The sequence below is a fragment of the Belonocnema kinseyi genome, chromosome 5 (genome assembly GCF_010883055.1).
Source record: "Belonocnema kinseyi isolate 2016_QV_RU_SX_M_011 chromosome 5, B_treatae_v1, whole genome shotgun sequence".
Lineage (NCBI taxonomy): Eukaryota > Metazoa > Arthropoda > Insecta > Hymenoptera > Cynipidae > Belonocnema > Belonocnema kinseyi.
In genome coordinates this window covers 117,356,930-117,384,918 of record NC_046661.1, presented here as the reverse complement: position 1 = coordinate 117,384,918, position 27,989 = coordinate 117,356,930, and the positions used below count along the sequence as shown (strand labels likewise).

The following is a 27,989-nucleotide window of genomic DNA, read 5'->3' as shown; positions in this document are numbered from 1 at the left end:
CACTCGCCGGTCCGGCTCGCAGAACAAAACGCGTCGACGTGCACAGACCGCTGCCGCACCGCGCGAGAACTCATAAAATCTGTATTTCCTAAAAAAGTAAAGTGCAAGTATTGTTTGAAATGGCAGGAGAAAAACGAAGCAAGGACAGCGACGAAGTTGTGCGCGCAGAAACGACGATATTACTAGACATCGAGGGCACGACGACAAGCATAAGCTTCGTCAAGGTAACAAAGAATCGCCATGGCCGTGTGTCGTCCATCGAAACGCGCCCGGTTTATCGCATTTCACCGGTTTTTTTCATCCCCTCGCTGAAAGTACGTTTTTGTATCGACTTTTTTCGATGGAAAACTCTCATCAAGCCTATTTTGCATCTTCGACCATTCTATACTCGCCGAACAGACGTGAAAATCTCGCCAATCCGCATTCGTTCTCCTCTGCATGTTCGAACAAGTATGCCGGCTCTGCTGGTCGATTCGCTCAATTCAGGGTGTGAAATCGTCCGAATTTCTTTTCGTGTCAAGTCTTGAATTTCCACTCAGAAAATTATCGAGCAGCACAAGCTTGCCGGAATTTTTTTCATTTTAATACATCCACCCCCGAATCTCGAAATATGATCGTCTCGGGAAATTTTCGGAAAATTGATAATCTTCTTTCATAGTTTGTCGAGGAAAACTCAATCGACGAGGAGAATGCTGGATATTCCCGGGATTTTATCTGTTTCTTCGTTCCATTGTTCTATGCAATGATGAAAAGGGGATGAAGCTAACATGTGAAGACATGGCTCGTGGTTGATTTTCTGATCGGTGTTTGAAGGTACGAGGCGTGGGGAAGAAAAACGTTAGAAATTCGATTCTGGAAAAAAGCGCGAAAGTCGGTAAAATGATGCTGCTTTGCGAAATAGTTTCTTCCATTTTCATTTTTGGAGAGATTTATATATATGTATATAATAAAAATAATCTTCAATTAGTTTTTGTATGCTGAGTATCCCTTTGTCGCCAGGTGAATCTTCGATCGAAAATTTAATATAACGGTTAAATTTATAAACCGAAAATGATTTTTGCATACAGTTTACAAAATTTTACATTTTAATTAAAGATTTTATTTTTAATTATATTGAGAAGAAACTTTAGAATTTTATTTCAACCTTGAATTAATTTGACCTGTTTTATTCACCCCAGCAACAAGGACCACTCATCTTGATTTATTTCTCATCCTAGGTTCGCACTCGAATTTTCAGATTGAAATCTTATATTTTCAACTAATACTGAATCCATGTACTTTGCAGATTTTAATGTTGATTCTTATGTTTCATGGTAATGAATTAATTTTTAATTGATCTAGATATAAATTTATCTTATTCATATTACACATGGATATGTTCATCTTGTAAACCATTCGTTTAAATAGTTAATATTTTTCAGGCAATGTCTGGTTGCTGAACTTCACGTAACTCTAACCCCCTTTTCAGCTCTTTCGGGGCTAACTATACGGAATTTTTTAAAAATAAATTATAAATTAATATAATATTTTCAATTTTTGTTTCGGTAATCTGATTCTGCGCATCTTATCTACAGGTTTTATTAATAAGAAGTAAATTTAAATTATTGCAAACAATTGTTGACGTTCATACTTTAAAAAAAAATCCCTTGAATGCATGTGAATCTCAAAAAATGTATGCTTGATAAATTTGTTTATAAATTTATTTACAAAATTTTGCGATTCAAAAATGTAAGTTTTTTCGTTTTTTAACAAACTTCATTTTTTTTTCAAAACATACCTGATACTTCATTAAAAAAGAAGTTTTTCTTGCTTGTTTTTTTACGAATAGGGACATTTTAGACTAAGCTATAAAATAAAACTGTATAAAATATTTTTAAAAAAAATTTCATCTAATTAATCATCAATTTTGTGTGACTTGTATAAGCGTAATTTTTCCGAAAAGAGATACGAATCTGTTTTTAAAAATTTGTTTGTTCTTAGATTACGTTTTTGTATTCTTAGTCTTTTTTAGGTCAACCTTTTTCTTTACAATTTTAAAATAGTAGGTACAAATTTATTTTTGTAGCCATCCATTTTCTTTTTTAAGTATTTTCGAAACTTAAATTCAATTTTGACTGAATACAATGAAACTTAATATTTGTTGTTTTTTTAAAACTAAGAGTGTATTGAAAATTTGTATTGGATTGTATAAATCAAGTTATCAATAATTGAAGGGTGGCAATATAGAACTTGCTAACCAACAAAATGAGAATTTTTCAAACGAGCAAAAATCTTTTCTTTAAAATCTAAATTACTATTTAAATGTAAAAAATTTCTACTCTTGAGACAAAATATATTCTAATAAAGGCAAAAAAAGTTTTAAAAAATCTGTCCAGGTGTGAGGAAAATTGGTCCAGATTTGACTTAGGATTTCGATTTAATAAAAAAACAAAAAAAAAACAATTTTTTGTTTGAGGTAAAGAATTTCGTCATTTACGAGAAAATTACTAAGAACTTTGAGATTAAAATGTAATGAGTTTTCAAAATTGGTTTTTGATAGCGGTTAAAAAGGAATTTTTAATTTTTTCAAAATTAAAAACTTGCTCCCGAGATATGGGTATGCTGAATAAAAATAAAACACAAAACTATCATTTTTACAAATAAAAACGCCCTTGGAATTTTAGCGAAAGGCTAATTTTTTTCTTGTTCGCTCGACGCGACCGAACTAATTTACATAGACGTCGTGAAGAGCTCCGTGAGACCATTTCCCGACGTAACGGTTCGAGAATCTAAGAAGCGAGGGGGGCAGAATTTAAATTTCTTTGTTTCAGGTTACATATTGAAAAATATGAGTGTAGTTGGTATATAATATTAAAATGCATATGAAAATAGTAACATTTTCATTTACTTTCAAGTAATAATGTTCATTTATTCAAATAATTTTTTTGCAGCACCCACTTCGAAAGTAAGAACTTTCATCTCTCTAAAGACGTGCAAAATAAATCTAGCGGACTTGTGCGAGAATTATATTGCCGCATTTATGAAATTTTGCGCACTTGTATCACAAATAACTATTGAATTTTTTGTAGAATTTGAATTTGAGAAATCTCATTTCGTTTATATCGTTCTCCATAATTCTACAGCTTATAATTTTTTTATCTTTCTCTCTAAATATATTGTCTTTTTATTGCATTCAATACCTCAAAGTTACAATTTTAAGATGTGTCTTATATAATTTTCCAAAGTATTCTTCTCAATTTTAAACTCTACATTTTTAAAAAATATATCAATATTTGTAATCAATTATTGTTAATTATTATTTTCTCATTTTAATTCGACAAGTTTTTGTATCTTAGGTAGTTTTGGTGGGATTTCAGTACTTTCTGCAAAAAAATATCGAAAAATATGACAAATAACTCGAAAAACATTCAATGCAAAAGTTAAAACAAATCAAATGTTTACACTAGACAATATAGTACCGCGCATCTACAGTTACATTAAATTTTTTGTGAAGATCAAATCTTTGAAATGACGATTTAATTTTTAAAAATCAGCAAGTCAGCATTTTAACTATCTGGCCTCATTGTTTTGGGAAGTACATATGGAACAAGAGAGTTTTTCTACGATGAAAAAAAAAATTGTTTATAATTTTTGGAGCTCTAGATTTTTTTTCAACTAAAATCAAACAAAAAATCTGAGGAAAATTGTAAAAATTAGGTATATTATGCAGATGAAGGAACAAAAAGAACATTCACGATTTTTCCAAAAATTTGCAAATAAAAATTTTTAAATTCTTTTTCAACTGCTCCCAACTGCAAGATATTAATCGATTCATTTCAAATTTTATATGCGTTATAAAATTTTGTTTTTTCGAGCCACCCTAATGTTCAGTTAAAATATCGCGTCGTTCGACTTGAAGGATTTGTCTGTAGCCATTAATAAAGATGGAAAATTCTGCTTTTTTTTATGGTTTTCTGTGATTAAAATTTTACAGTTTTGACTTTATCAAGTTCAAGTCTTCATAAAATTGATATAGTTTTTTATTTTACAACTCTCAGCAAAGTTTAATTGAAAGATGTTAAGAATTGCGCCGTCAATCCAATAAAATTTGTATATCCATAGTTCTGTTGATAAAATAGATTTGCGGTATTTTTGATTATTTATCATTGAAATGATTAAAATTCGCGTGAATTGGCAATCTTAAATTATCCTATTCGAAAAATTGACATTCAATCGATTATTGTTGTCTAGGTAAGTTCTAAAGATATGTTGGTAATGAAGGAATCGGGCAATTTCCAAATCGATACGGATTTGATTACATTACCAATAAAAGCAATATGATTATAATTCTAGACGGTTAATTTTTTTATAATACAACATTTTATTATGGATTTTACATCAAATCTTATATGTAATAAATTGAATATGAATGATGCAGTTTTCCCCACTTGAAATTCTTCAAAATTAGCAGAATATTTTTTTCTTTAAAAAATTTGACTTTGGTGACAGAATTTTTCATCTACTATAACTATTTTTATTAAATTTTATAGATTTTCGCTAATCGTGAATAGCGGCTAAGAAATCTTTTTTTGATTCAAAATTCTACTACTTTTTTGTTTTAATTTTGTTTTTAACTAAAACTTTAACTGTTTGTTTGAAAATTGCTGTATTTTGTTGAAACGTTGGCTTTTGTGGTGGAATATTAACCTCCTTGGAAACTAATTCACCTTTTTGTTTGAAAATCTATGTATTTTGTTTTTTAATTCTTTCTTTTTTTAGTGAAAATTAATCTTTTTGATTGAAAATTAGGTTCTTAATGGTAAATTAATTTTTTAACTCAAACTTAATCTAATTTTTTGTATATACATGTCATCTTTTTGCGAGGGAATTCATTTGTTTGTCTGTGAAATTATTCTATTAGTTTAAAACTTATTTCTCTAACTGAAAATTAAACTTCTATTTTTTTTGTTGAAAATTTAACTATTAGGTTGGAAATTCCATAAAAAATTTAAATATTCGGTTGAAAATAAATATACTTTGTTAAAATAGTTCTTTTTTTTTTTGTAGAAAATTAATCTTTTTAGTTGAAATTTCATTTCTTTGGTGGAAAATTATTATTTTTTAATTTAAAATGCATAATTTTAGTTAAAAGATCATGGATTTTTTGTTGACAATGAATTTTTTTACTGTTTTTTCTGTACCATTTTTGTTAGAAAATTGATATTTTTCAGCTGAAATCTTTTTAAAACTACTCTTCTTTAGTCGCAAATTCACTTATTTTTGTAGCAAATGTATAGTTTTGTGTTGTAATTTCAACTTTTCTCAAAAATTGATCTTTATTTATTAAAAACACAATTTTGTTAAAACTTTCATTCCTTCTTGTGAAACCTTTTTTGGTTTCATGACCAGTTTTTTTGTTCAGAACTCATTTTTCTATTATTCACACAAATGTGACATTCTTTGTCACTGTCCTTTAACTGAAACACGATTTTTTAGTTATGTGTGTGAATTTGGCAACATTCCTTGCTTTGAGTTTTTCGAATTACCTAATCGGCTTTGAGGAAAAGCGAACAGACTATTTTCAAGATTTTCTTGACGCCTATTTTTGAGAGAAAGGTCAATCAGAATTGTTTAGAAGTCAATATTCGAAAATAAAACTGGAAACGGCATGGATTTTTGAAAACGGACTTGAGTAACAACCCTGGATTTTCTCATGTAAGATTTTGAGTCTCTCTTCTTACTCGTTGCACAATATACTATTTCGGCTAAAAATATATTCATTATTGACTAAAAGTTTTTTATATGGTTGGATTCGTAATGAAAAGACGAATTTAACTATGCTAATCATTATTAAAAATTGTAATTAAATCTCGAGATAATTAGGTCTCAATTAGCCTATCTACAGAGATTTTCGAGAATTCCTGCTGAAGAAACACACATCTGCAGAAATTCTAGCTTATCTACACGATTTCCAGGATTTGACATAGTGCTGAGCCCTGAATTCCTGATGAAAAAAACACATCTGCGCAGATGTGTTTTTTTTTACCAGGATCTTCGGTCTTCCTGCAGTCCGATTTCCTGAAATCGAATAGCTCAAGTACATAAGTTTCTTCACCAGGATTCGAGGGTAATTTTGAGCCACCGATCCTTATTTTCAATAGCTTATCTGTATTTTTTATTTGTCAAGTAAAAATAATTCTAGTTGAATTATTTATAATATAATTATTATTAATAATCTGAAATAATTATAGAAATATAATTAATACATTATTATCATTTTAGAGACTATCTGAACCATTTGGTGATATTTGAAAAATTGTTATTTTTTAAAAATAATTTACAATAATCGCGCACATTTTTTAAATGTTAGTTCTACAGGGCGCCGCTGAAAGAGTATTTTCGGTACTAGCGGACACTAACCTAACTGCCACGTGCTAGTTCTTAACTTATAAATTCCTGCAAATGGTGCAAACTAGTGATCGCCTTGTATATAACTTGACTTAAAATCGGTAAATAGTAACTTTAAAAAGCGATTTAGATACGCAATTCTGGATGACAATTATAATTATCTTCTTAATTATTCAAACAGTAAATAAACAAAATGAAGTTACGTGTGAACGAGACATAATAAATTAATAATTGCAACTTAATTTTATTTTTAAATTAATTTTTGGAAAATTTGTAGTTGTTAAGTTTTTTCAGCAGGAAACTCGAAGGTTCTTCAAGGCGGATTCCTGCTTTCGGTAGATAGGCTTAGGCCTTTCTACCGAAGCAGGATTCTCGGCGAATTTCTGCATTAATATTTAGCCTATCTACAGTTTTGCATATAAATAATTGGAATTCGCCAATTTTTTTTTTGTTTTAATGAATAGAGCATGTCCGATTTACCCAAGAACAGTACTTTTCTTTTCAAGAAATCTCATACGTTAAAAGATACAGATGCAAACGCGTTTTATTGAATATCTCGGATCGTCTAAAATGCAGATGAGTGTTTCTTCATCAGGACGGCAGAATAATTCTAAATTTTAAAAATAGAGTTGGACACAGTCAAAATTTGCTAACGAATAAAAGATGAAAACACAAGGCAAACAGTTTATTGTGATTAAGAAATGAATCTGATTCGAACAACAGAATCAGGTAGTTCATTTTCTATATCGCTTATTCTTCAGCATGTGTTTTCAACTCGAAAATTTGATATTAGAATGGGGCTGGTTACATCAATTTAAGACAGTGTATAGTAAAAAAAAAATCTTTAGTGAATTTTTTTTTTAATTCGAAAAAATGTCGCAGTCAGTTTCGCTCTGAACATTTTCTGTAATCACATTGTAAATCAATGTTATCTTACACCTGCGACTTAAAATTTGGGACATTATACTTACATGTCTAACATTTCATTTATGCTCTTTCAACACATATAATTTTTGAGCGATATATCATCAAGCCGACGTATTGCTTATTTAATCTCTTTACATTAATTGCTATTTTTAAAAATTTTAAATTCCAGAGTAATGTTTGTTTGATTCAGGGCAAATAGAAATTAAATTATGAAAAAATTGATTTAAACTTTTAGTCATTCAAAGTGAAGTATAAATTACACTTGGAACATTTTTAAGATATTTGAGAGTTGAGAAAATTTGAAAAATTCATGGAAAACAATTCGAAAATGAAATTTTCTTCTGTTCAGGACACGCTTTTCCCTTACGTGCGAGACAACTTAAAGAAGTACGTGGATGAAAAATGGGATCAGGAAGAGTTCAAAGCTGACTTCGAAAAGCTGAAAGAACAGGTAATTATATATAATCTTCATAATTTCGATGTAATTGTGATGGTTAAATGTCTATTGTTTATTCTTGAAGTAGTCCTTTGTTATAAGACTTTAATACAATAGTTTTATATAAAATATTTTTCAATTCACTTATTCCAACGTACGAAAAGTGATAAAAAGTTTACTATGTATTTGAATTTGCCAGTGGGGTACATCCTCTAGCCAATGGTGTGTTAGGAGAGAAACAGCTGCTCTAATGTCAGGTTCTGACCTGCAAATTTTCTTTGTCCCATAATTCTGGTATTGCAACAAGCCCCCCCCCCCCCCCCCCCCCCCCCCCCCCCCCCCCCCCCAAACCTTGGCTGCAACACTTATTCAGATTTTAAAATCATGTTCATTTTATCTTCTACTTTTATAAAGTTACTTAAATAATATGCATTTTTAGAATAAAAATTGTAATTATAGAAAAATAGGTAAAGTATCCCCAATGTGAAATAATTTTCTTAGGAATTTTTTCAAACTTGAAGTAATTCGCGCGTTTTCTAAGTTCTAAATGTTTCAAATTAGAAGACGTATCATTTTCAGAGTGTTTAGAATAATTTCACTTTTAAGGTTTACAATATTTCTTGTAATATTAAAAATTCGGCAAGTTTGATCGTAGAAAATGGCAGTGATTTTTTTTTAAACAGAAGTCACATTTTTAAGTAAAAATTATCTAGTAGTTTCGAATACCCCTTTTTATCGTGTTTAAAATTTCAATAATTTTAATTGAAAAAATCTGCTTGTGTCGTTTATCCAACATCTTAATTTTATTTTTTATTTTAAATGTTATTTTTCACGAATAAAGTAAAAACTACGCGTCATGTCAAGAAGTGATTAGTAACAAATTTGTAGATCTTCTTTAGAATCACAATTTTTGTTTATTCATCTTTTTTTATATTTTGCATAGTTTGACCACAAAATGGAAGTTTTTATTTTTTGCTGTGTTTTGTGCAATAAAAATTTAAATTATCGATTTTTCAAGAAATTCGAAAATTTGTTATGATCATCTTGTAGGGCTTTCAAAAAGCAATGTTTTTCTTCTTTCGACTTTTTTTCATGTCGTGCATTTTTGAAATTTCAATCTGAAACTATTCAATTTCGTGATTCCTCAATTCAAGGTAAAATTGATTAATTAATTTTTAGCGCTTGAACTTCGAAATTATACAATTCAACTCCTTATCCTATTTAAATTTTCCAAAATAGTTCTGTATATTTATGTTTATTTTTATACGCTTTCAAATCGAAATTATTGTTTTAAAAATGTTTAAAACAAAATAATTGGCTTAATAATGGAAAAAATTGCTAAAACTAGTTCGTCCTGTTATAAAAATTTCCACATTCAAAAGCTTCTCATTGGTGAACATAAAATTAAAATTTCAACATTTTTTTTGCCATAAATTAAATAATGAAAAATCCAAGCGTTAAATTTGGTTTCACAAAAAAGATAATGGTATTAACTAAACAAATTTTCTAAAATTAAAATAATTTATTTTTAGGCTAAAAAAGATGAGGAAGCTAAAGTCACAGGCTTCGTGCCGATTTCTGGAACAACTCCTGAGGAGGAGAAGGAATCTCTTGTGAAGAATATTCTGTGGCAAATGGACGAAGATCGCAAAACTGGTGCTTTGAAGCAGCTTCAAGGTCGCATGTGGCGCCAGGCTTACGAATCCGGAGCAGTCAAGGGACAGTAAGTTATCATTTTTTAATCGAAATTTAATTCACTTTGAATCTAAACATTTTTTTAAACTTGTTTGAGAATCTAATCTGGCGTCTTTAAAATTTGTTTGAATGAATTTGTTTGTTTAAAAAAACGTTGGTGTGATATAATTGACGAACTACAATTGGACCAATCATTGCACACCAGAAATTTATGAACGTTGAATCTTCTAATCTATTATTTTCTTTTAGTTTTATACTTAATTTGCAATTTTTGAAACAGAGTGAGGTGAAAAATATTGCTGTAGCTCACTTCGAAAATATTAGAAAATTATTAGATTTATTATTATTATTATTTATATTATTATTATTAGAATGTGGTCCCGGGAGCAAAATTCATTAATTTTTAAACTTTTTAATTACAAAAATAAATTGTCTGTAGCCAGTGGGGGGGGGGGGGGGGGGGGGGGGTTGGACTTCAGTTCATTAGATTTTGACAAAACAGTGTTCCTCGAACGCTATTTATCCGGACATTTCATATTATTAACTTTAAGAAAATATTTAATATAATAATATTTAATTTAAATATTTTCTGATCCCAAAAATGCTTAAAATAGAGAACTAGGAAGTACTCAAAATTCTTATATAAACATAAGATATATATTTTTTATTAATTCTTCTGATCGTGTATTTGTTTTAAATATTTTTGACATTAAAATCTTGAAGATTATTGATTTTATTTATTAGTTGCATTAATTATTTTAACCATACATTTGTTAACTGTTACTATTTGATTGAGGATTCAAAATAATTGTATGAAAATCTTTTCTTTTTTTTTCGAATTATTATTTTTGGTAAAAAATTAAAACCTGTTTTGCTTTAGTTTTTCCAATTTCTGATATTTAAATAAATTATGCGATCGAGAAGAAACGAATTAAAAATAATTTTTTTATCCTGTAAGTAAGGATCAACCATGCCCTAAATCTACATATATACATACTATAATAAATTGGACGAATAATTAAATTATTTTCGTGTAGGAAGAGTCAACAAGTTTAAAGAAAAAAAAGACTCAAAATCGTATCTGCTTTAGAGGTCCCTTATTTGCGTTTTTTTTAATCTTATTGATTTTTTTGTTTTTATTTTCTCAATGTCTTGAAAATTTGTGTTTACATTTTTATACATATACAATTACCCTCTTTCAGATTACTATAATGGTAATTAATTTTATGAATATTTTTAGACTAATTTTTAAGGAAAACATTAATTTTTTCTTGTTACAACTAATTTAAAAGGAAATAATTCTATTAGGAATATGAAACTGCAATACGCCATCTAGTACTAAAAATCAGAACTAGAAAGAGTAGGTAGAATTTTAATGTTGCATCTTAATTTGTTCATAAAAGGTTTTTTACGATTTTTTTTAGTTTAAAGTATTCATTGCATACTAAAGATAAGATTTTAACAAACACTTCAACAGGGTTGCTACAGGTCAGGGAATTTAAAGATGGTCAGAAAATGTCAGGAATTTTCAATAAGTTGAAGTTGGAAACTTTTTTATAAATATTGTCACTAAAAGCGTTTAAGACAAAATTTGAAATAAACCATTTTTTTCATCCACATTATTGATTCCTTTGGCTTAAGGTAGCTTTTATACCTGAAATAAAAATGTCTAAGATTCAGGAAAAATGGAAAATTGGTCATGGAAAGGAAGGGAAATTTCTACATTAGTTTAGGGTCAGGGGTAAATTGAAAACGATAAAATGGTTTCAATTAAGGTTCAATTTTTCAGCGATTATTATAATTAATAAAACTAAAACTTTTTTTTCTAAAGTCATTATATAACTATTTAGTTTCAAAATTAAAAATTGCAATATTAAGAAAAAAATATTATTTTAGAATAATTGTGCCGCTTCTGTTCTCTTTTCTCTGATTTGAAGGGAAATTACGAATCTTTATTCTGTCAGGGAATTTTTTCGCGAGTTTGCTTTTTTTTCAATCACAATATAAAATTGAATATCAATGATTTTTAGTTTGTAAAAGTAGCTTTATTAATACTGTGTTCAACTATTTTGGTGAAAACCAATTTTTTCGGTTTGAAATTAGTTTTTTTTTTTTTTACTGAAAATTTAACTATTCTATTTTTGGTTGAAAATTATATCATTCTTAGTTGAAAATTCAAGTGCGTCGTAGAAACTGCATGTATTTTGTTAAAAAGTTACCATTTTTAAAAAAATATTGTCTCTTTTATTGACAGAAAAATCTTTCATAGTTAAAAATTCAACTCATTTTGAAATGTCTTCTTTTGGTTGAATTAAACTATTTTTGATGAAAAATTGAACTTTTTTTGATTGAAACATCCATATTAATAAATTTTTGTTCACAATTCATCTTATTTTAAATAAAAATTGTATTCCGTGATTAAAAGTTAAACCCTTTTGTTAAAAACTATTTTGTTGAGGTTCATTATTTGAATTGGATATTCATTTATTTGGTGGAAAAATTAGCTGTTTTGTTAAAAATTCGTCTTTTCCTTAGCTAAATGTTAATTTTTTACTAAGACTTTAATTGTTACAGTTGAAACTTCAACTATTTTGTTGAAAATTGTTTTTTTTTATTATTATTATTTTAACTGAAAAATGGAATTATTGCCGTCGAATATTCCATTACGTTAGTTGAAAATTCATATCTTTATCGTAACAGTTTTTTACTGAAAATTTGACTATCCATTTTTTGTTTGAAAAATTATCTTTTTTAGTTAAAAAATCGTCTTTTTTGGTAGAAATTAATTTTCTTGATTAAAAATTCATCTTTGGTTTAAAATTACACTATTTCAATTGAAGATTTATCATTTTAGTTGAACATTCATAACTTTGTTTAAAAATGTAACTATTTAAATAAAAAATAACGATTCCATATTTGTTTGCAAATTGATATTGTTTAGTTCAAAAATCAACTATTTGGTGGAAAATTTACTCTTTCAAGTTGAAAATTCATCCTTCTTGTTTAAAATTCAACTATTCAAGTTGACGATTCCTCATTTTAGTTAAAAATTCCTCATTTTAATTTTTTTAACTGTAAATGTAACTATTCCATTTGTGGTTAAGAGTGAATATTTTTTAGTTAAAAATTCAACTATTTTGTAAAAAATTCATGAATTTTGTTGAAAAATTGTTGTTTTTTTCTGTAGAAAATTCATCTTGTTTGAAATTTAATCTTTTTTAGTTAAAATTGAATTATTTGGTACTTTAGAGACAAATTCAATAAATAAATTTGTATGTTTCCAGTATTACTTTATTGTTTAATTAATCGATGGTGCTGATGTATTCAAGAATATCTTGTATTATAAGTTTTTTCAACGCTTCCTCAATGAAACATATTGATTGAATCCTTTAAAAGTAAAAAAAAAACATTGTGCTAAACTCGCTAAACTGTATACATAATCCGAGTTCATTATTTAAAAAATTATTTGACTGGTTCCGTAATGTGAAAAATTATACCTGGAAAAACGTGGAATCGCCAGGGAATTTTCTTTCAGGATTTGGGTGAACTGCTTGCTTGAAAAAATATTTACTTAGTGGAAAATTCGTCTTTTTGTCGAAAATTAAGGTTTGTGATCAAAATTTCATCTTTTTGGTAGATATAAAATTCACCTATTTCAGTTGAAGATTCTTCATTACGGTTCAAAATTCATCAGTTTGGTTGAAAAATAATTTCTCAAATTGAAAATTTAACTTGTACATTTTGGACTGAAAATTTGTCTTTTTTTATTGAAAATTTTACATTTAATTGAAAATTCGCATATTTGATTTAAAAAATCCTTTTTTGTTGTGAAAAAATGATATTTAAAAAAAGTTAATATCTCTCTTCAACAAAATTTTTTCGGTTAAAAATTCAAGTATTCGAGTCAAATATTTATCACTTTAGTTAAAAATTCATCTTTTAGGTTGGAAATAATATTACTCGATTGATAGTTAAACCCTTTTGTGAAAAATCATTATTTTTTGGTTGAAAATTCATCAGTTTAACTAAGTCATTTTTGATTAAAAATTTAATTATTCAATTTTTGGTTTTACATTGATTTTTTAAAGTTCGAATTTAATTATTTTTGTTTTATTCGACTTTTTTTTAAGTTAAAAATTAATTATTTTAGTTTTGGTTAATATGTTATATTTTTGTATCAAAAATTAATATTTTTTTTCATGGTAAAAATTGAACTATTTCAGTTGAAGATTCATTCCTGAGTTGAAAACTCTTCTTTTTTTTTTTTTTTTTGTTATAAATACAACTATTTCACTTGAGGATTCAACATTTTTGTTGAAATTCATCAATTAGGGTGAAAATTAATGTTTTTAACTAAGAATTTAACTATTTCATTTTCTGTTTTTCTCAAATGAAAATAGGATCCAAATAAAAGTTTAGAATGATTTTTGAAGAAATTATACTTTACTTGATTTTTTTTCAGTGTCTACGAAGATGTGCCTAAAGCTTTGGAGTCGTGGACAGACGCAGGAAGGAAAATCTACATTTACTCGAGTGGCAGCGTTGAGGCTCAAAAATTACTTTTTAGTCATTCGCAAAGCAACGATTTAACAAAGGTAACTATTTTATATTCTTATAAAAAGGAACCCCAAATGATAAAGTTTCTGTAAATTGAATGTTTTGAAAATTTCTTGTAAGATAGCTTATAAGAATCTTTTTTTTTAATTCCAGTACTTGAGCGATTACTTCGATACAGAAGTAGGTGCAAAAGTTGAAGCTGCCAGCTATAAAAACATATTAAGTAAACTAAATGTAGATGCAACATCCGTACTTTTCCTCACGGATATCGTTAAAGGTTTGTATATATTTTACATTGCTAAACATTTTTATTTTATTTGAAAAATTTTATAGAAATATCCAGAAAGGCGGATTTTTTGCAATTTTAAAACTTTTTTAACCTATTAATCCACCTTGCTAGACTTCCAAAGGTCTTAAATGTATGTTTGTACCTTATCATCACCTAGTCAACAATATGTCAACGCCTCTATTTAATATGAGTATATTCGGAATGGTTAAAATGCGATACTTTATCTGGTGCCAAAAATAAAGACTAGCAAGAGCAGGTAGAATTTTAAAGATGCATTTTAATTTGTGCATAAAGGTGTTTTTACGATTTCTTTATCGAGTTTAAAAGTATTTATCGCATACTAAAGATAAGTCTTCATCGAAAACAACGTGTTTTAAATTGAATTAACATCTTCTGGTGAAAAAACACATTTTTGGCTAAAATGGTAGCAATTTTCGTGTGTATAAATTTTCACACATTCTGAGCTTGAATTAAGGGCATGTGATACTTACAGTTTCCCCGGCTTTTTTTCCACAAAAATAAAATATTTTAGAACTGAATTCGAAGATGCTATAAAATATCATAACGGACATCCCCGGACTTTTTTGAGGGATAATAACAAAAAAAAATTCTTGTACTAAATAAAAATTTTATGCATATGTATTATTTTGAGGTTACGTCGTTTTTTATCTCTGCCTTTCCGATAATTTGAAAATTATTGATGAAATAAACTTTTTTAATTGCCTGCAAACAAGATTAGTTCCGGGAGATTAGTTTTCTTTGTAAGTCCAAAGTTTTCAGCCAAAAATATTGTGTAGTTTGGAAGTAACGCTCGGGAGAATTGTAACACACATAACCTCAAAATATACACACGTTGTTAGCAAAATCAAAATTTTTTTGAAAAATAAACACAAAAAAATGTGCGGGGACGTCCGTTAGCATGTTCGCTATCATTTCCCAAATTTTTAAGACAAAATATTTATTATTGTAGAAAAAAAGCCGGGGGAACCTAAAACTGGTAAAATCGACAGTTTTCTAAGTATCACATGCCCTTAAATTATTTCAAAGTAAAAATAAACATCTGGTTTAAATGTTTTGTATAAATACTTATTTTTACTATTCAATAATTGTTTAAAAGTATACGAAACAATCGTAACAACACTTTTATGCCAAAATTAAAATGCATCTTTGAACGTTTATTCAGACTCTGTGCGCCTCCATATATACCCAAGCATTTATGTTGAGAAAATGCTTTCGAGAATATGCTCAGTAAATTAAAATTTATGCTATTTAAATTAGATAAAAATCAAACTTAAAACCCCCTTTTAAACGTCCAATGATCAAGTTGATGTAAAGAATTCCTGAAAATAAAATCAAGAATCTAACGACCAAATTTGTACAACCACCATAAAATGTTCCCATTGCAATCTGAAGAAAGGAACATTTTCCCTCTCTCCTTTCTCCTTAAAAAAGAAAAAAAAGAAAAAAAAAACTATTAGTCCTTACTTTGTACAAAAATAAAAAGGAGGAAAGAAAAATGATAAGACAACCAACCAAATCCCCCCTTCCTTCTCTTTTTTTTTATTTCTTTCGTCTTCTTTATTCTCACCTTTATCAAATCACAATAAAATACAGTATTATTATTATTTTATTTTTATTTCATTTTATTTTTGTATTTTATTATATATTTTTTACCTTGTTAAAGGCACTGTATGAGTGCCGAAACGTCGGTAATTATTATTTTTTAAATGTTTTTTTATTGTGATTTGATAATGGTGGCAATAAAGAGGATGAAAGATAATTTTTGTCCAATGTAAGGACGAATAGTTTTCTTTTTTTTTCTTATTTAGGGGAAAAGATCTTTTCTTTTTTTTCGAATGACTATTTTTGGTAAAAAATTAAAACTTGCTTTGCTTTAAATATCAAATATCACGCTTTTCTTCCAAAACATCTTCTTTGGTTGAAAATTCCACTTACTTGGAAGTAGAACTACTTTTTTGAAAATTTATTTGTTTGATGATTGATCATTTTAATTTCAAGCTTTTTTTTTGTTTTGTTGAAAATTTATTTATTGTGTTGAAAATTATATTTTCAAGTAGAATATTAATTGTTTTAACTGAATGCTTAACTTGTACATGCTTAGTTTAAAATTTATCTTGTTAAGTTGAAAATTATACTATTTTCTTGAAAATTTGCTTCAGTCTTACGAGAAATTAAATTTTAGTGAAAAATTCCTTTATTTTAATAGAAAACTGATTTTATTGTAGAAAATTCATCTTCTTGGTTGAAACTTATAATTTTCTTGTTTAGAATTAAGTTTTTTAAATGAAAATGTAACTGTTCCAATTTTTGTCGAAAATTAATCTTTTTATATAAATTTAATCTTCTTAGTTGAAAAATATACTATTTCGTTTAAAATTTGTTTTAATTATATTGAAAATTGATTTGTTTCAGGTGAAATTCAATTATTTGTTGAAAATTCGTTTCTTTTTTGGTTGATAATTTATTTAATGATTGAAAATGTAACTATTTTATTCTTGGTAGAAATTTTATCTTTTCAGTTGAAAATTCATGTATTTGTTAAAAATTGAATTTTCTTAGTTACGGGCATGTGATACTTACAGTTTCCCCGGATTTTTTCCACAAAAATGAAAATTTTTAAAAACTGAATTCGGAGATGCTATAAAATATCATAACGGACATCCCCGGACTCTTTTTTGAGGGATAATAACAAAAAAAAATTATTGTACTAAATAAAAATTTTATGCATATGTATTATTTTGAGGTTACATCGTTTTTCATCTCTGCCTTTCCGATAATTTGAAAATTATTGATGAAATAAACTTTTTTAATTGCCTGCAAACAAGGTTAGTTCCGAGAGATTAGTTACTATGTTTATTTGTAAGTCCAAAGTTTTCGGTCAAAAATATTGTGTAGTTTGGAAGCAACGATCGGGTGAATTGTAACATACATAACCTCGAAATATACACGCACGTTGTTAGCAATATCAAACATTTTTTGATAAAGAAACACAAACAAAGTCTGTGGGAACGTCCGTTAGCATATTCGCTATCATTTCCCAGATTTTGAAGGCAAAATATTTCTTATCCTAGGAAAAAAGCCGGGGGAACCTAAAACTGGTAAAATCGACAATTTTCTAAGTATCACATGTCCTTAAAGATTCAACATTTTAGTTGAAAATGCACTAACTATTCAATTTTTTGTGGAAAATTTACCTTTAATGGAAGTGTAATCTTTTTCGTTAACAAATTATTTTTATAGAAAATGGAACTATTGTGTTTTTATTTAAAATTCATTTCGTTGATCAAGAAAAATACTATTTAGTTTAAAATTCGTCCACTATTTGGTCAAAAATTCATATGTTTACGTTGAAAACTCGTTTTTATTTTGTTTAAAATTTACTTTTCTAGCGGCAAATTGAATTATTTGTTGAAAATCTATATATTTTATTGAAACTGTATCTTGTTTGGTCGAAAATTTACCATTAGGTTTTAAAATTGAATTATTTTGTTGAAAATTCATTTTTTGGGTTGAAAATTGATCGTTTTAACTAATAATGTAATTCTTCTATTTTTGGTTAAAAAATCACTTTTTTTTAAATAAAAAAAGGTTTGTTGAAAATTGGTCATTTTTGTTCTTTTGTTCAAAATCCCATTTAATTGACATGTGGAAATTTTGGATTCTCGAAATGGACATTTGAATATTTTCCATAGCTTTTTAAACAATTCTTAATTGTTAAAATAAATTTAACTTATTTAAACAATTATTTATTCCCAATATTTTTGAAAATAATCGTATTTGCGGAAAGAAATGTAATAATTTGCAATTGCTTGGAGTATTACATTTTTTGGAGACATTGTGTATTTATTTAAACAATTAGTTCTTATTTACTTTTAAAATTTCTAAAAATTGAGCCAGAGATGTCCACTTTTTTCTTAAATGGGTACCTTATGCTACTTTTTAAATAATAATGACATTATTTTTAGACAATTCGTCTAATGTTTAGCGAATTTCTGTTTGTTTAAGCAATTTTTATTTGCTCATTGTTTAAACAATTTTAATCGCTAACCATCCATACTCAATTTGAAGGAAATTTGAAGGAAAAAAACAATAATTAATTGTATGAAGAATGACATAAAGCTTTTAACAGAATTTACTACTCATCACAGTCATTCAATATTATGTTTAATTCATTAAATACGATTTTAAAAATATTGTCGGGAAAAAATAATTGTTTAAACAAATAGAAAATGGTTAAACATCAAAAGAAACGTAATAAAATTATGTAATTCTTCAAGAAAAATCAGCATACGATACCAAACTTGGGTAAAAGCGGACATCTCTGGCTCAATTTTTTTATATTTTAAAATTAAACAGTAATTAATTGTTTAAATAATTACATCATGTTTTGCAAAAATTTTAATATTAAACCAATGACTCACTATCACATTTCACGTATAAAATAAGATTTTTCAGGAAAAAATACATGTTTGAGTTAAGTTACATTTATTTATCTTCTGTTTCAGAAATTTATACTTTTTTAAATCTGAAATTTTCTAATTTCAGCTAAATTAAAAATTTGGTCAGGATTTATTAGCTTTTTTTTGTTCTCTAATTTGTGTCACTTTTGCAACTTGCATATTGGCAACTTGACTCGCTATAAACACAACAAAAAATCAGTAATACCCAAGTCGACGACAAAATAAACATTTTTTTCCTAACTTTTCAGATGTGCCTTTTTTAAGGGCATGTGATACTTAAAAAATTGTCGATTTTACCAGTTTTAGATTCCCCCGGCTTTTTTTTCTAGAATAATAAATATTTTGTCTTAAAAATTTGGGAAATGCTAGCGAACATGCTAACGGACGTCCCCACACACTTTTTTTTATAGGTTAATTCAAAAAAGTTTTAATTCAGCAAAATATGATTAATTTCCATAGTGCTTAGGAATTAGTATCGATTTTTTCAGTGTTAGATTCTCCCGACTTTTTTCCTAGGATAAGAAATATTTTGTCGTCAAAATCTGGGAAATGATAGGGAACATGCTAACGGACGTTCCCGCATATTTTTTTTGTGTTTTTTTTTCCAAAAAATTTTGATTTTGCTAACAACGTGTGTATATTTCGAGGTTATGTGTGTTACAATTCTTCCGAGCGTTACTTCCAAACTACACAATATTTTTGGCCGAAAATTTTGGACTTACAAATAAAACTAATCTCCCGGAACTAACCTTGTTTGCAGGCAATTAAAAAAGTTTATTTCATCAATAATTTTCAAATTATCGGAAAGGCAGAGATGAAAAACGACGTAACCTCAAAATAATGCATAAAATTTTGATTTAGCACAAGAATTTTTTTGTTATTATTCCTCAAAAAAGAGTCCGGGTACGTCCGTTATGATATTTTATAGCATATCCGAATTCAGTTTTTAAAAATTTTCCTTTTTGTGGAAAAAAGCCGGGGGAACTGTACCCGATTGACCACACGACGATGTATCACATGCCCTTAAGATCTAACTAAGGAAGAGCTTTAATCAACAATATTGAGCTGCCGGATCGAAGAAGGGCACATAAACTTATTTCGCCGGGAGTGGGGAGGCCCCTGGAAGTTTTCAAAAACATTTTCGAATTTTAATTTTTAAAGACTATACCTAGATGTAGAATTTCATTTCGCATCTTTTTTCCCTTAGGAAAAAGGTTGTAGCTTTTTTATTTTTCCAATTAAAGCCAAAAAACTGGCTTTTCTGGAAAAATCAATTTTAATTCGTTTTTAACTTCAACTTGTGGTGAGTCAGTCAGTTTTTAAGATTTTTCAATAAAATTTTCAGGGAATGTAATTCGAATTGTCCTTTGACTGATAGAGCAAAATGAATTTTTAAATTCATTAAAAAAAATTGTTGTTAATTTATTTCTGATGCGTGGCGCTTATCGGACTTCTCTAACTTCCAGCGTTTCGTTTATCGAGCGAATTTTGAGCAACGAAAAACTTTCAGCGAGAAAGTTGTTAACAACAGTACAAAGAAGTTTTATGAAAAATGTTAGCCCAATCGAATTGATATTCCAGAAATTATTAACGTCTTAAGGGCATGTGACACAGCTAAATACCTATATTACCGACCACAGTTTTTCAGTTCACTGAATGTTTTTTTGAACTTAAGAACTTTTTTTGTAAATAAAATATCGAGCTGAAACTTTGGGAAATGTATTAGAGTACAATAAAGTACAATAAAGTACCGAAATTTTATGTATAAAAAAAGTTCGAACGTTCAAAAAATGTTGAGGTTCAGAAAAAAGATGAAATAATTCTCAGTGAAGTTCCTAACAAAATGCAGTACCTAAACGTACTTTATTGTACTCTAATACATTTCCCAAAGTTTCAGATCGATATTTTATTTACAAAAAAAGTTCTTAGGTTAAAAAAAAAATTCAGTGTACTGAAAAACTTCGGTCGGTAATATAGGAATTTAGCTGTGTCACATGCCCTTAAGTCGATAGCGGCTAGGCGACTCGCGCGCGGGTTGTAGCTAGAGTCTCAGATCCGATTCATAATGCAGCACCGGCGCCAAAGATAAAAACTAATCAAGTAATCAGGTAGTGTAAATGTATTACGCATAAATAAATAATAGCGCATAATCTAAAATAATTTATTAATTTAATATTATTCCCTTTTTGAGACAAATCTTACAAAATTATATATTCTCTGAAAAATCGCAGAATTAGAAGTTGGGAAAAAATTTATTTTAGTTCGTAAGCTCTTTAGATTTTTTATTTAATAATAATTTAAAAATATATTAACGTCTTTAATGTGAATATTATGCTTTCTGAACTTATGATTACTGATGAGATCCTTGTTCGCTTTGATATATACATTCCATTTATGAAAAAAACAAAATAATTATTTTTTATTCAGAACAGCTATCATCGTTGGAAGTCATATTTAGAGCCTACTGCAACAAGGTTTAGTTTCAATTAAAGAAAAAAATTGTTCAAGAACACGCGTCCTTTTTCTGTAAGATAAACCATTAAACTTTCAACGTATTTTATCTTAGCTATACTGATACCTACTCGAGGTGGAGGTAACTTAGGAAGAGTTGCAAGTTCAATAGCTAAATTTACTTCATAAGCAGAAGGATTTTCTTTGTTATAATTTTGAAAAACATGGATTTTTCCGCTTGGATGATACTGAATGACATTTGATTCACTAATTTTCATTCCTTTGGGTTTTTGCAAGTCATCTCTCAATAATATATCAAAATCTTGTAAAATTTCTGTTGCAGATTTAATTATAGTGAAAGGAGGATTACGAGCACTAAGAATTAGATTATAATAATCATCGAACGTTTCAATTCTCTCCATTTTTTTCTTCTTCTGAGCGTACATTCCAAAATTGCCATCGCATATACAATATGAGTGGCTGCGGACAGGAAATACGTGTAAAATTTCAAAATTTAGTTCCATTGATAATAGAATTAAAAATATAAACAGGGTATAATTACGGTTTTGTCCAGAGGCAGCATCCGAGAAAAGGATTATTTTAGAGTGACGTTCTGAATTAAATTCTTCTTTTACTGTATGATATAGAAAGCTACAAACCGTGTTCGCACCCTTCTTTGCAAGCCCTTTCGAGATAATGGTAAATTTTGCGCGTAATCGAACTGGCAACATAGAACGTTTTTTTCTGATAAAAGTTCTTTTTTAAACCTCAAATAATCTTTCGCTTTATTTTTTGCTCAGTAATATTCGGAGATTCGACATTTTTTCGTTCACTTTCGTAGCACACGTTACATACATCGGTTCGGAAAAGCTTAAACAAAAAAGGCAAGTTATGGTTAAAATATTTAGCGTAGCAAGATTCACTTAAAGGAATGTCTTCCTCTTGTGTGACGCTCTGATAGTAGTCAAGAAATAGGTTATATAAAGTACTTAAATTCAATTCCGGATTTTCAAAGTATTTTAAAGCAGTTCCTTCTCTTTTATAGTGAGATTCGCGATGTCTCAAACTATAACAGTGAATTTTGATTAGGTCTTTCACATTGGCATTTAATTTTACATTGCGATTAGTATGTTTACCTCTAGTATCGCATACATTTTTTTTATTCAAAATTTTCCCTTGTAAAACCCTTAATCTTTTAATTCCTACGCCAAGTAATTCGCAGAGAAACTGCTGACAAATAGGAATATTTTTTTTCTCATGGGGAAATTCAAAATTCCAATTTATTAACCTCTGTTTTTTAGCACTAAGATCTACAGATAATGGATTCTCGCATTTCATTATATTACTTAGCAAAATATTCTGCTTGTCGTAATCAGCTAATTGCCAAAAAATCAAATGAAATGTATTCTGTTCTGAGACTCCAATTTGTTCATGACACTTCAGACGTTTACAGCAGATTTTAACAGGCTCAAAAACTTTTGCATTCTGGATTTTATTTGAAACAGATATATATTCTTCACCCTGAAAGAAATGAAGGACATTTCGCTGATAAAATAGTGAGAACTCGTTCGCTCACTGATTTTCAATAAAATTTTACTGATTTAAATTCAGAGTAAAATATCTCACATTTATGTATTGATATTTGCAGTGAAAAAATTATCGCTATTATTTTTATGACATATTTTTTTATTGAATTTTTTTAGAATATAAAATGTATACCTTGTTTCTCTTAGTTTTTCGCAAATTTTCCTCCCACTGTTCTTCATTTCTACTTCTTCTTCTACCTCTAGGATTAGCTTGCTCTGACATCATATCACAACACTTTTGTTAAAAAATTAAAAATCCAGTTACATTTCTCTTTCAGAAGAAAAAAATGCTAACGCTCTATTACAACAGGAAAGAAATACAAGTGCACTTTGTCGATATTTCACTGTTTTCAATTCTACGAATTTGAAGCATTGAAAAATTCGCAGAATTAAAGAATCCGGCGAATCTCAACTATTAGATGTTTATGTTTTGTTTTACTTTTGTACAGTTTGTCATAAAGATAGAACCATTCTATTTAACATAATATTACATTTTTAAATTATTTTACATTATGCACTATTGTTTATTTATGCATAATCCTTTGATATTACCTGATTACTTGATTAGTTTTTACTTTTGGCGCCGTTGAACTGTATTATAAATCGAATCTGAGCCTCTCGCTACAGCCCTCGCGCGAGTCGCCTAGCTGCTATCAGCTTAAGACGTTAATAATTTCTGGAATATCAATTCGATTGGGCTAAAATTTTCCAAAAAAATCTCTTTATACTGTTGTTAACAACTTTTTAGCTGAAAGTTTTTCGTTGCTCAAAATTCGCTCGATAAACGAAACGCTGGAAATTAGAGAAGTCCGATAAGCGCCACGCATCAGAAATAAATTAACAACAAGTTTTTTTAAATGAATTTTAAAATTCATTTTGCTCTATCAGTCCAAGGACATTTCGAATTACAGTCCCTGAAAATTGTATTGAAAAATCTTAACTGACTGCCTGAGTACAAGTTGAAGTGAAAAACGAATTAAAATGGATAGTTTTTTGGCTTTAATTAGAAAAATAAAAAAGCTACAACTTTTTGCCTAAGAGAAAAAAGATGCGGAATGAAATTCTACATCTAGTTATAGCCTTTAAAAATTAAAATACGAAAATGCTTTTGAAAATTTCCAGGGGCCTCCCCACTCCCGGCGAAATAAAAGTTTAGCAGGTTAGAGTAAGAAAATTACAATGATTTATAATGTTTTATGAATGAACAAAAGTAATTTTCTCGGTTTTTGGAATGATTAATTGCTTGAAATTCATAGATTGTATATACAATATGTCAGAAAGTAATGTCTAATTAAGATTATTTTATGAAAATTTAAGGTTTGACAATTATTTAAACCATACTTATAAAAAAAAAAAAAACAGTTTTCTTATGTCACAATGAATATGCTAAGTTTTATGTATTTTTTGCCGAATTAGCCTAAATTGTTTGACCAATGACTAGTTGTTATTTTTTTCAAATTAACAACAAATATAAATAAATGCACATTTTGACCATTTTTCTAAGAATAAGCTTTCGAAGAATAAACCTTCTTAGCTAAGTCATTTAAAAATATTTTGCGTATGTCTCTTTGCTACCAATGAATAGGAACATTTAATTATTTAAACCATTTTTATAAACAAATGTACATTTTGGCTACTTTTGCGTGAACAAGCTTATTTTTTTCGTGGCATAAACTGGAAATGCCTTGCCAATTATACCTTGTCAAATTTTTCTAATGGGGAAAAAGTGTTGATTACTTAAAAACAAATTTACAGTTTCACCGTTTTTCAGCAATAGATATTATTTTCTTTCACACATTTGATTAAAACATAATGTTTATAAATATTGTTTAAGCAATCAACACTTTCTTATTTAGAAAATAGAACATAAAGGAATAATTTGTCAAACATTTTTCTAGTTTATTCCCCAAAAAAATGAACCTATTCATGTTAAAGTAATTCAAATCTACATTTGTTTATCAAAATTGTTTGAACAAATAACTGTTCTTATCCATTGGGAATACATTTTTAGTTGATTTGGCTAAGAAAATGGAGCCTAATTGTTCAGGTATTCCTTTATATTATTTTTTTATATTAAATTTCATAAAGAAATTGATTAATATATTATTTCTATTAACTTTTTCAGCTATTCAAAAATGTAAGCGCGCGTTTTACTATTTTCAAATTAAAAATAAATCCATAATAATATAGTCATAGTTAAAAGGTTTTTATTAAATTTAAAATATTTTGAGTCTAAATTATTTCATTTTTGTTTCATATAATTTGAAATTTCTTAGTGTAGAAAAAGAATAAGTATTTAATATTTAGCAATATTTCACTGTTCATTTAAGACGAGTAAATTGAAACCAAAAATTTAAAAGAAAACAATTTGAAACTGAATTGTTTTACATAATATATAAATATTATGTAAATTATTTCAAGTTCTAAATTTAATTCGAATCTTTTTAAAACTTCTAGATATCTCTCAATATTACTCTAATATTTTTACAAATAATAAGTGTTCAATTGTTATTTATCAATTCAATTTTTTTTGTTAATTTGCAGGATTTTCTAAAAGTTATAGAAAAAATTCAATTCATTTTGAAATATATTTAAAAGTCCTGACAAACGATTCAAAAATGTTTTTGAATTTGGACAAATTTAAAACCACGTCTAGATTTTTCAAGATTTTGAAATAAAGTTTTAAAGCTTTTGAAGGATTCCTAGACTATTTAAAATAAAAATAATTTAACTTCTAATTTAAGAACTCTTAAGTTAAAAAAATTATTTTTCAATTTTTAATATGTCTCGCTTAAAAGACTTAAAATAATATAATTTTGACAAATTTTAAAGTCCATTGCTTGATTCTTTAATTTGGACTACTGAAAATCTTAACGTGGATTTATATTTTTGGAACTTAATCTGAATCTTTGAACTTTATATTTTATCAAAGTTCTAAATTTTGCAGTTTATTTGCATTTCACTTAAAACTGTTGAATTTAAAAGTGTTAGTACCTTCCAGTGTACACGTTTAAGATATTGAGCATTTGAATACACAATTTTTGAATTGAAAACTTTTAAACTTCAATTTTAAAAGTTAGGAATTGAAGGGTTCCACTTTGAATGCTTTGATTTGTTGTTTATTGTTTATTACTTCATATGGAAAGAATTTTAGAATATAATTTGATTTTTTAAATTCAATTGGTCATGAATAATGTTTGTGAACCGAGAAAAAACCGGTAATTTTTTTCTCCGATTAAAACGGCCACCCTATTATTATAATTTACGTCAAGTGAGTTCTATGTCTGAGTATGAGAACTGCATCAAACCAATGTATAGTCTCCATTTTGTAAAGAAAAGTATCCTATGCTCTCTATTTTGTATGCCAATAATTACGTGAAATCTGAATTAACTGAAATCTAATTGGATTTTTTTTTGCTGTAACAGAGGCTCAGGCAGCGAAGGAGGCTGGAATCGCAGCAACGATTGTCGTTCGTAAAGGCAATGCACCTCTCAACGAAGAGGAAAAGTCCGCCTTCTCCACAATCACATCCTTCGAGGACATATCTTTTCAGTCCTCCAGCAAGCGACAAAAGGTGGACACTTGTGAAGAAAAGAAGGATGCAGTAGCAGTCGAAGAAACTTCCAAGAAAGAAATTAACGGTAAGACTGAAGTGAACGATAAGAGCGAAACCGATAGTAAGACTGATGAAAGCCCCTGCGAGCCAATGGATACTTCGGAGGACATTTTGGCTGAAACTGCTAAAAAACCAGAGACGGCAGCAAAGTCTGAAGACAAGGAATCAAAAGTTGTAGTTGAAGCTGAGCAGAAGGAAGAAGAGAAGACCGAAGTTGCAGTGGAAGAATCGAAAAAATCCTCTGTCGAAGAAGAGTCCAAAGAAAAGTCCACAGATGCGACAAGCGCCGAACCTCCTAAAGTAGAGCCCACAACAGCTGACGATAAAAAAGACGAAGAGATGGTGGTTGACGAACCCGACAAAGTCGCGAAACCTCAGGAGGTTGTTGAGAAGGTCGAAACGCCTGTTGTCGTCGAGAAAACAAAGGAAAATCTCCCAGAAGAAAAAAAAGAGACTGAAACCGAGAAAGTGGGAGAATCCGAATCAAAACCAGTTACTATTCCCGAGAGCAAGACTGAAGATAAGGAAACGCCGGAGCTGAAACCTGAGACTGAAGCGACGAAATCCGAATCTAGTGCGAAAGTCGAGCAACCTGAAGTCACGGAAGAGAAAGTAGAGAAGGTCGAAAAAGTCGTTGAAGCCGCAACCGAAGAAAAGGCTGCTGCAGAGACTAAAGAAGAAAAGAAACCCGAGCCGAAGGCAGAGAAAATTCCAGAAATAGTTGTAGAAAAAGCCACCGAAGTAGAAGCCGAAAAAGAGAAGGTCCCTGAGATTAAAGAAAACGGTGACGTTTCCAAAGTAGAGGAAGCGAAGGAGGAGAAAACGAAGGAAGTCGAGAAAGCGAAAGAGGAGACGACGAAAGAAGTCGAGAAAGTGAAAGAGGAGAAGAAGACTGAGGAAGTCGAGAAAGCGAAAGAGGAGAAATCGAAGGAAGCCGAGAAAGCGAAAGAGGAGAAGACGAAGGAGGTTGAGAAAGCGAAAGAAGAAATAAAGCCGGAGGTTCAACCCGAGTTGCGAAGTGAGAAGAAGGCAGAAGAAAAGAGCGAGGAGAAAAACGAAACTCCAGAGAAGTTGAAGGAAGCTGAAAAGGCTAAAGAAGTCGAGAACGGAAAAGCCGTCGAGAGTGAAAAGGGAGTTGAGAACGGAAAGGCAGAAGTTGAGAAAGCGAAGGCTGAGGAGAAGGAGGAGGAACAGAAAGTCAATGGAACGAGTAACGGTGAGAAGAAACAAAGTAACGGAATCCCTGAGACAGAGAAATCAGACTCGTCAAAGTCGACGGAAGCGACATCATCGCAGAATGGAGATTCGGAGACGTCAGAAAGTATCAAGATCAAAAAGCTGGTTGATACGACAGTAGCGGCGGCGGATGCAGCTGCGGAACCAGAGCTTGTCACTCCTCCCGTTGCTGTTGCCGCGTCGTCCTAATCGCGTTTTCGCGCGATATAATAAGTCCTTCATACATAACCCCCGATCCCTCGATTACTTATCTTACGACTATAAAAGGAATTTGAATCACACAAACAGACACCACCAACACATTCACTGCAGCTCAAAGAATCACTG

At 29.0% G+C, this 27,989-nt stretch overlaps 1 protein-coding gene across 1 annotated transcript; it reads left to right on the top strand.

The window, feature by feature from the left end:
• LOC117173050 (enolase-phosphatase E1-like) lies at positions 1-27,983 on the top strand. Its single transcript, XM_033361422.1, has 6 exons — positions 1-224; positions 7,664-7,765; positions 9,283-9,473; positions 13,908-14,040; positions 14,156-14,279; positions 26,236-27,983. Exons 1-6 carry the CDS (start codon positions 120-122, stop codon positions 27,849-27,851), a joined length of 2,271 nt encoding a protein of 756 aa, XP_033217313.1. The 5' UTR covers positions 1-119; the 3' UTR covers positions 27,852-27,983.
• Positions 27,984-27,989: the final 6 nt, after the last annotated feature.